At 49.8% G+C, this 14,190-nt stretch overlaps 1 protein-coding gene across 9 annotated transcripts in view; it reads right to left on the minus strand.

Moving 5' to 3' along the window:
- Positions 1 to 12,980, minus strand: part of Mtss1 (MTSS I-BAR domain containing 1) — a 149,701-nt gene extending 136,721 nt beyond the window's left edge. For 2 of the 9 annotated variants that reach the window (XM_052747866.1, XM_052747863.1), the window contains exon 1: positions 12,331 to 12,979. In XM_052747866.1, the coding sequence (XP_052603826.1) occupies positions 12,331 to 12,402 (72 nt within the window). In that variant the 5' untranslated portion in view covers positions 12,403 to 12,979. Of the gene's footprint in view, positions 1 to 12,330 lie in introns of all 9 variants that reach the window. The other 7 variants (XM_052747867.1, XM_052747864.1, XM_052747871.1 and 4 more) reach the window with 5 other exon arrangements.
- Between the last annotated feature and the right edge of the window lie 1,210 nt (positions 12,981 to 14,190).

Below are 14,190 nucleotides of genomic sequence, written 5' to 3' on the forward strand. Positions count from 1 at the left end.
ACAACACTTGTGCATGCAAGCATGCGTGCGTGCGTGAGTGTGTCAGAGTGTGAGAGAGTGTGTGTGTGTGTGTGTGTGTGTGTGTGTGTGTGTTCACTGGCTATCATCCATCCAGGGACAGAGAGCCTTGACAGACAAATACATTCAAGAGTCTGAGCGTGACTAGAGTCAGCTGGCCCAACTTCAGATCTGTTCACAGAGTGACCTTAGAGGCAAGTGACGTCATCACCTGGTGCCACGCCGTCCCATCTGTAAAAGATGCTAATGGCCAGTTCCTGCCCCCAGAGGATGATTGCGAAGTTCATGAAAGAATCCGAGTGCTTGAAGGGGTGAGTAGCACAAAGAGCTACTCTGCTTTAGTGAATCAGCATTCAATGGCACCCTTCCTCAACAGGACATTAAATGAGAAAAAGCTCAGTCTTTTTGGAAGGCTGAAGAGGAAACCATTGATCCCAAAGCCTCGAAGGACAGTATTCTCCAAGATGGAAAAACTGGAGAGCAGCTAGCTGGTGGGAGTTCCTCAAATGGGGTAACACCTCACCAGGGTCTCAAAGAAGAAGAAGAAGCTGTTCTGGCAAAAAAGGGAAAGAGAGCAGCAAGACGGGAAATGTTTCCCCAAAGTCATGGCTAGCATGACTCAGTACGTCCACCAGGAATATACTCCAGCTATAACCGGGGTGGAATGAAACACATAAAAAGAGAGAACCTCTTGCTTCCTGAACAACAGAGGAAGCCTCTGGTAGCTCAGGGTGGCCTGGGCGCCTCTCCCACTGACCGCTGGCGCAATCCCTGCAAAACCTAGAGAGACTCGGCAAGGGTTTGCTAAAAGGGCGAATTCCTGAGCCCCACCCCAGATCAACAAAGAATTTTAAGGGTGGGCCTAGGGATCTGCATGGGAAGACACTCTTGCTTTCTCAAAACTACCCAGACAGCAAGACTGGAGGACCCCAGCAAGAGATAAGATGGCAAGTCCTCCCCCTAAGCCCTTGGAAACTGGGAACTCAGCAACCTCCTGGCACTCACGTCCACATCCAACATCTTTCGAAATAATCCAGAAGATGAGTGCTCACACACAGGAATGTAAGCAGAGACGTGCTTTGCGAGACACTCAGGTTCCAGAAGCTTTGAGAAGTGCATTCCTTTAGGCCACAGATAAATCCTTCAAGGAAGGCCATAAAGCTGCAAAAATGTACTTACTGCAGTGTTTCTTCAGTTAGTGAAAAACTGTCCTGGCCCAAACACGGTTAAGAGGCTAGCTCCCAGCCTCAGGGCCTTTGCACAAACTGAGCCATCCTTCCACAGGTCACTAGTTGTTACTCAATGTCCCCTTCCATGAGACTCTCCCTCACCACTCTTGGAGACATGGACTCCTTTTAGCATATAAGAGAATTGAGGCTAGAGAGATGGCCCAAGGGTTAAAAGTACTTGTTGCCCTTACAGAAGACCCAGTTTCAGTTTCCAGCACCCACACTGGGGCTCTCAACTGTCTATAACTCCCATCCCGTGGGAGTCCAAGGCCCTCTTCTGGCCTCCCAGGACACCAGGCATGCGAAACATCCATACACATAAAATAAATAATAATAAAAAATAAAAATAGTTTTAAGAATTGATCCATGCCACTCACCTATCCCTTTTATCTGTCACCACTGCACTAGGTCCCAAAGGCAGGAATTTGTGTCCATTGTTTGCTGTTCTATATCCCCAGCACTACAAGCTGGACCTGGCACACAGTAGGTGTGTGGACTTTACTATAGACAAACAAAACAAAGTCACGTGGCCGTCACGGAAACTGGCATAGCTTATATAACTCCACACATGGGAAAGGGAAGACCGGATGAAAAGGAGGTTTCACGGTCCCTTTAATTGTCTGGGCTTTTGTGAGCCTGAACACATAACCCACTTTGTAATTGGTGCTTATGGGGAACTTCACTTAATTGAAGTTTCCAAGTTTTCTTCCATTAATTTTATATAACTTATATAATCTTTCAGAAGTAATCCCCCATGAAATGTTCTCAAAACATTTGCTTTTTTTTTTTTTAAAGGAAAAAAACTCTGCCTCCTCTGACTTAATTAGGGTATCCCTAATTAGGGCCAGCACAACATCAAACGGCCAGGTTCCCTAGGAACCAAGTTCCATGGGACCGCAGGTCTCCTTCTGGTTGCAGAACGACCTCAGTCCCGGCATCAGTAGCTCGGGCAGCAATGGCTTGGGCTCCGGGCTTGGCCATGGGCTACTCCTGGCGAGGCTCCTTACTACCTGCTTCCTATTGGGGTGTCTGATGCAATTATTCAGGCCCCATATCACATCCTGCTGTGGCACTGGCTTTGAAGGTTCAGTAAACAGTCATTTCAAAACAAAGAACGACCATTAAACCCAACTCAAAGACTTCCTTAATGGCAGCATGCTCGGCTGCAAGGAGCCTGGCTCCAGAATGCAATCATGGTCTCCCTGGAAACCAATCCACCACATTGCCAGCCCCCAACGGCAAGGGTCTCCCCACTCCTGGCTGGCACTCAGTCTTCCAGAGCGGGTTCAAATACAGCATGTGTCCTGAGGTGGGCCACACTGGACTCCGTCACTCTCCACCTACATCTCTCTGTTAATAAGGTAGAGGCACCAACAGATAGGTCAACTGTTCAACCATTTCAGGCCAATTATTGGGCCCTTCCCTTGAGACCTCTCAAAGTTTCTTGGGTGGGTAGGGTTCTGTGCATGTTTGCAAGTGGGTACACACACGCCCATGAACACAAGCAGGCCAGAGGTAGATTTGGGGTGTCCGCCTCTCTCTGCCGCCAATAGTTCTGCGGTTACAGGAGTGTGCAGACACGCCCCGTGTTTTATGTGAGTGCTAGGATTTGAACTCTGGGCCTCATGTTGGCACAGCAAGCATTCTCCCCTGATGAGCCATCTCCTCACCCCACCACCCCGCCACCCTACCCCATAAAGCCTCTTGAAGCAGCCCAGAGGCAAATCTAGATTCTGTGTGCGATATATGCAGAATCCTGATGATATAGCTGAAATCATCGAAGGGATGGATGAAATGCACCCACCACAGCATATGAACAGAAAATTCTGAAATGCCACACTCTGAGGAACAACCCAAGTGGCACGCTAGAGCACGGTCGTGGAGCTGATGTCACATGGCCTGGGCCTAACTTTGGGCTCAACAAATGGCCAAACCTCTCTGCGCCTCTGCTCCCCCCATCTGTAAAATGGGAATGAAAGCAGTGTCTACCCAACTGGGTTGTTGGGAAATTAAATCAGCTTCTGAGTGTCGAACACCTGGTGCCTGGTAGTTCTGACCACAGAAACGTTTATTGCACAAGTAAGATGAAATTCAGTCGTCAGCTGGGTGTCATCCTGACCAAAGGCATTCTGTGAATCTGTCTGCCCACCCCAAGTGGAAATCAGAGGCACTCCTCAACACTCCCACAGACTCTTGTGTTGACTTCTGGGAGTGTGACTACCGTGAAGACTGATGTCTTGCCTGTGACTCTTGTAAAGAACTTCAGGACAAGGCCGCAAGAGACTTGTTCACAGGCCCATCTCTCCCAGCCAGCCATGCCCGGCATGCCCCAAGCACATCAGCAGATTGTAGAATGTACATACTGCTCTTGAAAATTATTTGTATGTTGAAAGTGGAAAAGCAAATATGGATTGCAGTATCAAATTCAAGAGTGATCTTGTCCTTTTCTGAAACAGGAATGGTACTACCGGCAAGAAATTCTGGGGGGTGTGTGTGTGTGTGTGTGTGTGTGTGTGTGTGTGTGTGTACGTGGGTATACATGCTTGAGACCAGGTACTATCAGCAAGGAATTCTGGGTGTGTGTGTGTGTGTGTGTGTGTGTGTGTGTGTGTGTGTTTGTGTGTGTGTGTACATACTTAAGACCAGTCTTGTTTCCACATGTCAGAGTTTTCATTTAAATTTGCATAGACTTCCCCAATCTGAAAGTCTCAAGTCTAAAATGACCAGAAATCTGGAATTTTGGGGAGTGTCATCACACTGATGCCCAATAAAGTTTCAGAGTTTGGACTTGAAGACTGTGTGAAACAGCCCAAGGTAGCTCGGACAGACACAGAAGGGCACTCATTTGCCAGGTATTTCACACCAAATCATTTACATCTACTTCCTCTTTTAATCCTTGAGGTAACTATTGTCCCCTCACCCCATTATGTAGAAAAGAAAAAAAATCAGGAAAAGTAATGATTGGCCCAGAATAATGAGGCCAAGAAATGGCAGAACCAGGCTTTAAAGTTCAAAGAAAACCCACTTTTGATGACAAAAATTAGTTAACTATTTGTAGACTATAAAGGATGCCCTCACAGAAGCCCTCTTAGGAGGAGCGGCCTGAGAAGAAGATCCTTCCCCATGGCACCTGGAAACGTGAGAATGATTTCAACAGGCAGAGATGAGGCAGCAAAGTGAGGAGCCATGGAGTGAGGCATCCGGGACACACGGGCCAATCAGCTGGAGCCAAGTGTAGGGGGGCTAGCTGCCAAGCCAGCTGAGGCCAGAGGGCAGCTTTGGGCAGACAGGCACGGAAGCCCAATAGGACCAGATCTCAGGAGGGGGCGGAGGCTCCATGTGTATTCAATATTGGAGACAGGCAGGGCCAGAGGCCATGAGAAACAGGTGGTGTTCACTCAGAAAACCAAGAGGGCCACAAAAGATAGCCCAGCAACGCGAGTCCTCCCTCCCCTGCCCTGGTCAGTGTCTCTGAAGGACTTTTCTTCTCCCAGCCCATCCTCCCCTTATCAACAGCTGGGGTCTGCAAGTCGAGAAACGGAATACAAGCAGACCCTGCTGGGGCAGAGGGCTATTATGAACTCAGGGCTACTTTATTTGGCAAGAATGAAAAACCAAAAACCCTGATCCTCTTCATTTCCATAAGCTCCACCACAGGCTCTACCATGGCTCCCCAAAGGGTGAGATGGTGTTTGCCTGAAGCAGCAGGGAGATAAGGACTACCTAGATCTTAATTCCCTTCCCAATCTCCAGCATACAGCACCTGATCTTAATTCCCTTCCCAATCTCCAGCATACAGCACCTGATCTTAATTCCCTTCCCAATCTCCAGCATACAGCACCTAACACCTGGGCACATGTGCACCAGGCAAGAGGGGAGCCTTCCACAAGAAACACATTTCAGAACATTCGTGAGGAATCTACAAGGCAGGCATTTTATCATACCCACTTTACAGAAAAGAAAACTGAGACTCCTTGAGACTGAGAAACATGGCTGCAGGGTTTCCTCTAGCTCCCTGTGTTCTGGGTCAGCAGGGCTGCAGAGTGTCTACAAGGATTATTCATTATACCCTGACCAGCAAGGGTTAGGAGGTGAGCAGAAGGCTTAGTGTCTGTGAGATCGCTGCTGGTCAGTACTGGAGCCACTAGTCACCCATGGCTATTTAAACTCAAACAACTAAAAGAATCCATTCGTCCCTGTTAATTTTATTTGTGGGGTTTGTTTTCGTTTTGTGAGACAGAGTCTCATACCACTCAGGCAGACCACAAAGTAGTCGAGAATGATCCTGAACTTCTGGCCCTCCTCCTCCTCCTCCTCCTCCTCCACTTCCCAAATACCAGAGTTACAGTATTGGACCACCTTGCTTGGCTAAAAGTACGTAAAATTAAAAACTCAGTTCCTTGGCCATACTAGCAATGTGTGGCCAGTAGCTAATGTATCTAACAATTTTCATACTGTAGAAGAGCATATTACAGATCAGTAAAAATCTGCCAAGAATTCTAGATATGCTCCTGTTGACTTCTACTGGAATTATTTAGCATTTCGCTGTATTTTTATTGTAATTTTTAATAGTGATGAAAACTCTGATAGCAAAACTTACCATTTTGACTATCTTGAGAACTAAATTAGGTGATATCAAGATTATTCACATCCTAATGCAAGCATCTAAATGGGCTCTTCTCATGCTCGGGTGAGATCACAAATGCGCTGAGGCGGAGCTGTACCTCTGTGAGGGGAAGCCCAACAGCTCGGTGATGCTCAATCCTGGTGACCGGGTGCTTTCAAAATCCTATCAACTAAGGTGCTGCCCAAACACTGACTCAGAGACGCTGGGAGCAGGGCCCAGGCATTCAATCTCCCAGGGTCCTCAGTGGGTCTTGACTGTAACCGTGGCCATCACCCAAAGGGCACACATGCCCAGATCTCCTACCCGGGTCAGACCCACTATCCGGCCCTACAGAGCCCTGTCATGTGGCAAGTTGGCAGGAAGAGAGTCAGAGACAGTAGCTGCTGCCCACCTCCGGCACTCTTAGCACTGAGCAAGCCAGTATTTCCACTCCTGTCCATTCTTTGAGGCAAAGAAAGCAAATAAAAATACACACAGCTCAAAAGGCACTTGACTGTTTTTTTTCCCCCACTTAAACAAGACAGGAAAAGAAAAGCCCCTCAAGGACTCTGACCAAGGCCATATATACCAAGAATAATAGCAGGAAGGTGGTTTTCTGGGGACCCCATCTGAACATGTTTCCAAGGCCTCTACCAACTCAGCCCAAACTGGAGGGCTACCAGGACGTAATTAAACACAGAAAGCTCTTTTTACAGGCGTGTTCCAGGGCTGGACACAAAATGAGTTTGAGGTAAGGAGTTCGCTCCGAGGAGTCATGTGAACTTCGGGTGAACCTGACTAATCCATATGATTATGAGAGTACAGCCCAGCCTCAGACACCTTGACTCCAGACCCAAGCCCAGTGCAGAGATCCCTGGAAAAGGACAAAAGGAGCCTGGCCCCCAAGGCTTCTCCACTCCACATGCACCCACAGAACCACGAGGAAAAGGACCTGGCAAATCTGTCTGTCTGTATGACTGATGAGTGGGGAAAAAAAGAAGCAGCTTCAGGATAGATTCTGTCCTGGGGCTGGCCGGGGGCGGTGGGCTTGTTGTATTTTTGTGGCACAGACTCAAATGAAACCTGCAGTCTGCCGCTAATGTAAGGGAGAGCCTCAGCAATCCAACACAATAGGCTTCCTGAATGCTCCGCCAATTAATTTACTGTTTGTCTCTCCATCTACTATTTAATAAGGCCGTATCAGCAATACAATCTGCAAATCTGAATTAAACTGCTTAAGGCATCAGCCAGTTCCCGTGAAGGGCCCCAAATATGTCCTCCTGGTGTTCTGAATGGCCAAATCCAAAAACCTGTCCTTTGGCTTCCGTGTAAGTCTGGGGAAAGGCGTTTCTTCATTTTCGCAGAGGTGTGGGTTTGGTGGGAAAGTGTCCTGAAGGCGATTTCAAGAAGTAATGGGGAACTCAAAATGATCTCATTTTTCCATTTCCCAATGGGAACCTCTAAATGGTCTCATCACAGAAGGAACCCTGCCAGCTCTCACCCATCCTTGCAGAGATGGAAAACAGCTTAGATATAGACGATAAAGCATCTAATGGATCAATAGTTTGAACCTTTCCACCCTCCGAGCATTTTAGAAACCTCAAATGAGCTAGCCAAACTGATGGGTATTATTATTATTATTATTATTATTATTATTATTATTTGCTTTTTCCTTTTTTTCCCCTTACAGCCCCAGATAAGACAGAAGAGGTCAAAGAGCAATCAGGCAGCCAGCAGCTGTGGAAGGCATGCCAGGCCTACACTTTGTCAAAGTATCCCTGTTTATGTGGGGCCCAAATGCAGCTGGAGAGGCTGGATTTGACTTGCTGACATGGCATTGTTGACACTGTAGCGGAGTTTGGTAGTCCAACACAGCCGATAATAAAATACCACAGAAAAGACTACACGGGACTCTGGAAGGGTGATGCCGACCCAGAGCTCAACTCAGCCTTCCTCCCATGAAAGCTATAACCTGGAAACAGCCTCCTCCTCCCTTGGGGCCCTTACGAATTATGGAATTCCAAGCAGAAAGGTTTTGGGAAATCAAGCAACAAGTTCTACATAATTTTATCTAATAGAATATGTAAGGAAATGCTAAGGTAAGCCCCAAAATGACGTATTTCCAAAGGAAGACAAGATCTGCACCCCGCCCAAATTCCCAAAAGACTGTTACCCATAGAATAAACCCTAAAGCTCCAAATGAGGCACCCACTCTGGGCAGCTCCCTCTGCCAATTTTATGACATCTTTACTTTGCCTTCTTCTCCCACAGGCCCGAGATGAGGAAGCTGTAAAACCCTGGCCAAACACAACCATTTGCCAAGAGAAAAGCCAACATGGGGTCCATCTGTCCTTTACAGGACTCTGCTCATCTCACCTTGTGTGTCTGTTAGCCTCTACCCAGAGTGCCCCACTTCCCTCCCAGGACCCAGTAGCCTGCATGGGTTTGGTTTTTGTTTTGTTTTGTTTTGTTTTTTCCATTATCTTAGTACAGACAATCTCTTTATTCGGAAGCATTCTGAAAGAGAAGTCCAAAAAGACTGAAGCCCTTCCCCCTGACTGAACCGAAACCCATCCTTCATCACTTGCGGCCATATTGTATCAGCATAAAGAGCAAGGGTAGGGCCTAACAGGAGGCCTCAGTAAAGACCTAGGGAGTGAATCCCTCTTACTACAGGAACCCACAACAGCTAGAGGGGCAGCCCTGAAGCCACTACACAGCCTTAGACCCGATAACCACATTGTCACCTCATGGTAAGGGAGGGGAACGATCCCCATGTGCCTCTGAACCACAGACAGATTTCCATGGAATTCAAGAGGTCCCTTTAGCCGCTCTAATTTTAGATAGACCCTCAGACAGAGGATACTGGTGGCAGGCAGAGGTGGGTGGGTGGGGGCAGTCGGGAGGAACTGAACAAGGCCTCTATTCTGCTCCGCACAGGTGCGTGTAACAGGACACCCCTGCCTAAGACACACGGAAGGGCGCATTCAGGTGCAGTTGGCTATTTTTTAGCCTAGCCATATTACATAAACCTGAACCCAGGGCAAAGGTCTCCCTGCAGCAGGGCCAACTCGGCTCCTAGCATCCTGGTGCTTAAGCAACAAGGACAAAGAAATATTTGATTCCAGCATCCAACTTTTTAAAAAAAAAAAAAAAAAAAGTTAATTATTAAAAGACCACTATCCCTGGGGCGAGATACTCTCAATTTTGGCTAGCAAAGCCTCTAGGAGTTAGCAACTACGGGAAACATGGTCAAATTCTGGTTTAATGATTCAAAACAAACAACACTAATCTGTTTACCTTACTAAGAGCCAATTCGGCCCAGAACTTGGATGGAAATGAAAAAGATTCTAGGACCTCTTCGATGGTAACAGTCACCTGTTGACCACTGTCCCCCAGAAACACCAACCACAGCCCCTCCTCAGAAGCTACACGAAAAGCTGAGTTCCCTTTCCTTCTGGGTCTAACTCACACCAGGCAGCTAGCTCTAAGGGTGATTTACGTGGATCCGAGGGAAGACAGCCGGTAAGTGATTTTGCACACCGCCATTCATTAGTGACCACCACCACAGCAGGGTGGAAGGAAGGGGAAAACAGAGATTTCCTCTCATCAAGGGAGCTGTAAGTTTTCTAGCAGCTGTGGCCAGCTTCCCTTGGAGCCCCATCCCAATGGGAGCAAAGTGAGGCCTTCTTCTCCATCCTACCCCTAAAGAGGATAAACATGCGTCCTGATAGCCCAGGACTCGGTCCAACGGAGAATCTTTGCAGAGAGCAAAGAATTCGCCCAGGCTTTTCCCTGTCTTGAGGTTCTGGGTGGCGCCAGGCATGGAAATTACTCCACTTTCTGTTATCTTTTTATTTTCTCCAAAGAGGAAACTGACTCCCTTCCTGTGTTGCTGCGCATTATGAAGTCTCAAATGCTCCTCAAAAAACCATGTTCTTTGCCTTTTTCTCACCCCAGTTCAACATCACATTAAAAAATAAAAATAAAAACCTAAAAAATGGTACGAAGATGACAATCCAAATGGCTTCTCCAAACAAACGGGACCGAAAATACAATAAGCTGGTCATGAGTTTTAAGAGAAGGACAAGGTCATCAGAATGCCAGCTGACATTAAAAGCTGACTTTCTTGCTGACAAGGCCACATATCATATGCTGCTTATCCTATTGAGACCAATTTAATCTTGTTACTTTTGAAGTGTCACCGCGGCCCAAGCCAAAGAGAAGTCTTCCAAAGAAAACTCAATGATAATATTTAGTGGTTCCCTGTCGCATAAACAATCTCAGAAAGAAATTAGACAACCTGCATGCAATCCTTATTCCCTCTACTCCCCCAAAGAGTCTAAAATTCTTCAGAACCCAAAGCACAGTGTAATCTTCCACTGGACCTTGATTTTGAAAGTATTGTGGGGGGACGAAATGTTTACCCACAGGATAGTGAACACATCAAACACAAAGAGACAGAAGCTAGAGTCAACACCGAGGAAGCAGTGTATAAGAGGTTTTCCAAATGAAGCTACCTTAAGCACCAACCAATGTCTAGGCTGAGCCCACACCAGGCAGCCAGCTGGCAGGTGGAATGTGGCAGAGTCATCTTGGGGAAGGATTACCTTCTGAAGGGCTTTAGGTTCAAACCACCTACTGGAAAGAACTGAGCCCTGGTTCTAGATTTAAAAAAAAAAAAAAAAAAAGACAGAAAACTCCAGGTGTGATTACTCAGGGACAGAAGTCAGTAATCAGTTTAGATCCCTGGATTCCTTGTTTCTATTCAGGGATTGGAAACATCATTATCTCCTCCCAAAAAAACACACAAGCGGCTTTACTGACCCATCTCAAATACCTCCTCTGCACATCACAACATACAGTGTGTGCCTCAAACCAAAGCTTGTTTTGACTGTAATAAGGTGGGTGAAATTTAAGTTAACAACAAATGCCAGAGTCCAAGGAGGGGCGCATCAATCTTTGTTCAAAAGAACACTTCGATAATTCAATGCGGATTGAGGGCAAAGGAATGAAAGGGCTGTCTTTGAAGAGACTAATCCATCTAATTCCAAGCGACTGGATTAGAGGCATTCCTGGGCGAGCAGGCTCTGGCTACAGATTAGGCTACACGGATTTCTGACAAAAGGCACGAGCTTGGTAGGACTGCAAAATAGACATGAGCACCAGGGAGGAGGCACCTTGGCAAAGTTCACCCTGGGTGAGGTGGCAGTTGGTTCTAAAAGGAGGTGGCAGGCGTGACAGCTGAGCATTCCTACCCAAAGTCCATGTCGGAGGCCCAAGGCCTCTCCAAACCTTACACTTCATCAGACAAAAGCTTCCCCAGGCGCCAGGCAGCGGCTGAAGAGGGGCTGTCCACACCCACTCGCCAGCACAGCTTTCCAAACCTGCCCACTCTTTTGGAAGCCGAGCTTTTAATTAAACACCACCTCCCCGGATCTGTTGAGGCAGACTAGGGCTGGCCTCGAGCCATAGAGAAGCTCCCTAAATACACTTGGAAAAAAAAAAAAATCCCCCCTACCGCCCCCAATTCCCACCTCCAGCCAGCTCCTGAAACAGGTTCTATTTTATTAGTGTGAGTAACATAAGTCCCGGTGTACCTCGGTGCCCCAGAAAACCCACATTCGAGGATCAGGTTATCTCCAGTCCCACCCTTTGCAGGAAAAAGCAAGGGTGTTGTTCCCCGCCCCCAACACACACACGCGCGCGCGCGCACATACACACGCACACACAATCCTTTCGAGAGAAGAGTGGGGTGTGGGTGTGTGTTTGAGGGGGCCGGGTATAGTTGTTTGGGAAACCTCAACCTCGCGTTCCCGCTGTGAGCCTCTCAGCTTTGGGGTCCCTCATTGACTACTCTGGGAACTTCTGCACCCTGGCCCGGGGGAAGGTGCGGGGAAGGCACGGCACACCCTCAGCAGCTCCAGGACAGACTAATTAATAACTAATTTGTTCAGATGCCCCCACTCCAGGTAGACCTGAAAGCCAAGCTTGTAGTATGCCTGCTACTCGATCTCCCAGGCCGGGAGATTCCTTTCTGCATCCAGGCAGGCAGGGCCCCCACTCCCGACCCACCACCGCGCCAAGCACCCCACCCCAAACCCAGGGAGTCAGGTGTCCGCCCGGGCGTCCAGCTTCCACGGGTCGCAGACACTCAAGTCCAGGGGCAGACAATGGAAAACTTAGAACTAGGGCCCTAAGCCCCCAAAGGAACAAGATGGTGTCGCCCCCTGGGATAATGAACGCAGGGGGTTGGCAAGGGGCATCAGACTGCACCCCCTCTCTATAGCCCCCGGGAAGTCGCCCGCCCAGTGACCCAGCACAGGCGGAGCAGCACGGCGGGTGAGCAGGTGACACCCGGGTCTCCGGAGCTCCCGCAGGTGGCCGGCGGCCACGGTGCAGGCGTAGGCTAGGCGGGCGGCGGGAGAGAGGAAGCCCCGCGGCGAGGTCAGAGCAGCCGCGCCCCCGGCGTCCTACCTTCATGTCGCTGATGATGGTCTGGAAGAGGCCTCCAAGCGCGCTGCATTCCTTCTCGATCACAGCCTCCATTTTCCCGGCGCGGCGGGGACAGGACAGGCTCTCGGGGCCGCTGCACTGCGCACGGGGCCGGGCTCGCTCAGCCCGGGAACGGTTTCACCCTGGGAGCGACCCGCCTCCGGCTCGCCGCCGGTTTTGCAAGGAGCACGCGGTGCTCGCGATCCACGGCGCTCTGCCCCCCAAGTCCCAACCCGAAACGCCCAGCCGCTCCGGAGGGCGAGTCGCCTACGTGCAGCGCTCGGCTCCTGGCCTCAAAAATGCCCAGAGAAGACTGACAATCAAGCCACCACGGGTGCCCACGACGGAAACAGCAAAGCCCATCTTGGTGCAAAGAAACCCGCCCGCTGACCCGCGGCCAGCGCCATTTAAAAAAAAGAAAGATTTTTCTTCCCCCCCCCAAAAAAAAATGTAAATTTGTTTTTTCTGAAATTCAAAAAGAAAGGAAAGAGAGAACGAAACGGGCCAGCGGCAGACGAGGTCAGCTCGCGGCGCCCGGATCTGTTGCTCGCAGACGCGGCCGCCGCCTCCTTTTCACTCGTGCGCGCCCGGCCTCCGCGCTCGCTCTGGCGGAGCTCCCGGGAACGTTCGAGGGACGCACGCGCGCTCGCGGCCGGGAGGCGAGCGCGGGAGCGCGGGGGGGGGGGGAGGCGCGCGCCCGCGGCCCGTGCGTGCGCCGCCCGAGGGCGGGGCTGGGAGCGTGCGCCGGCCGGCGAGGAGAGGTGTAGGGCGCCTGCTGCAGGGAGGAGCCGATGGGAGGGTAGGCGAGCCCCGGTGTGCGTCTCCCCGACGCTCGAGCACCTCGTGTTGGGGGAGGGGGGGTGTCTCCGCGTGGATGGAGAGGGCGAGTCAGCGCCCATCCGCCCACAATGGCCGCTAGCGTGCCGTGAAGCCGACCCCGCCCCTCGGGGGGGGACCTGCAAGGTCGGCACGTTGAAGTCCTAAGCCCCGCACCTGGTGAGCGCCCTGCGGGGCGGGAAAGCTGCAGCTGCAGCCTTAGGAGGAGAAGAAGCCTCTTGGGTGATGTCAGGACTGCAGCGCCGAGTCACGGTTGCAGTAGAGCCAGCTACAAGAGGAAGGAGGGTTCGGGAAGAGTCTCCTGCAGTGGGATGCTGAGTTCGATAAAGTTGCAGGATGCTGGACTGATCAGCTGTGGCAGAGTACATTTAGCAAAGTGCATCAGGGTTCCTATCGCCTACTCATCTGTCTGTAGAGATCGCTGGCGGCGTGTGCCTTGAATGTTGATGGTTTTCAAGCCTGTGTTGCCATAACTACAGAAAAAGCCCCCTTGAGAGGTTTAACACAGGGCACCAAAAATTAAGGTGGACTTGGGGCCTGGTGATTGTGTCCCTAGCTCCACTTCCAGGAGCACTCACTCTGACGTCTCCAGTGTCTGGTAGGGGATCACATGGGCAACTTGTAAGCAAACTTAAAGCACCTAACTGAACTTTGACCCTTAAGCGTTTGAGAACGAGAGCAAATGGAGCCCGTGTCGAGCTTGACCGAAAGAATCTTGAGTCAAATACTGTGGTCCTGTTGACTCGCTTAGTGAGTCCTAATTTAACACTGCCTGATTAGAAGGATGTAGGGAATTCTATCTCAACCAAAAACGCTGATGTTTCATTTTCCTTCAGGCCAAGAGTGGAAAGGAAAGGCCTGACCTTCTGTAAGTCACTGGTCTCTTAGGCAACCCTGCCGCATCCAGTCCCCAAGGACATTCATTTGCAAATGCCTCATCCTCACCTTGCCGGTATTAGTGCCTGACACGTGGTTTGTTCCGAATGATCATTATTTTGATGTTAA

Source organism: Peromyscus californicus, unplaced genomic scaffold (genome assembly GCF_007827085.1).
Source record: "Peromyscus californicus insignis strain IS unplaced genomic scaffold, ASM782708v3 Scaffold_20__1_contigs__length_68692818, whole genome shotgun sequence".
NCBI lineage: Eukaryota > Metazoa > Chordata > Mammalia > Rodentia > Cricetidae > Peromyscus > Peromyscus californicus.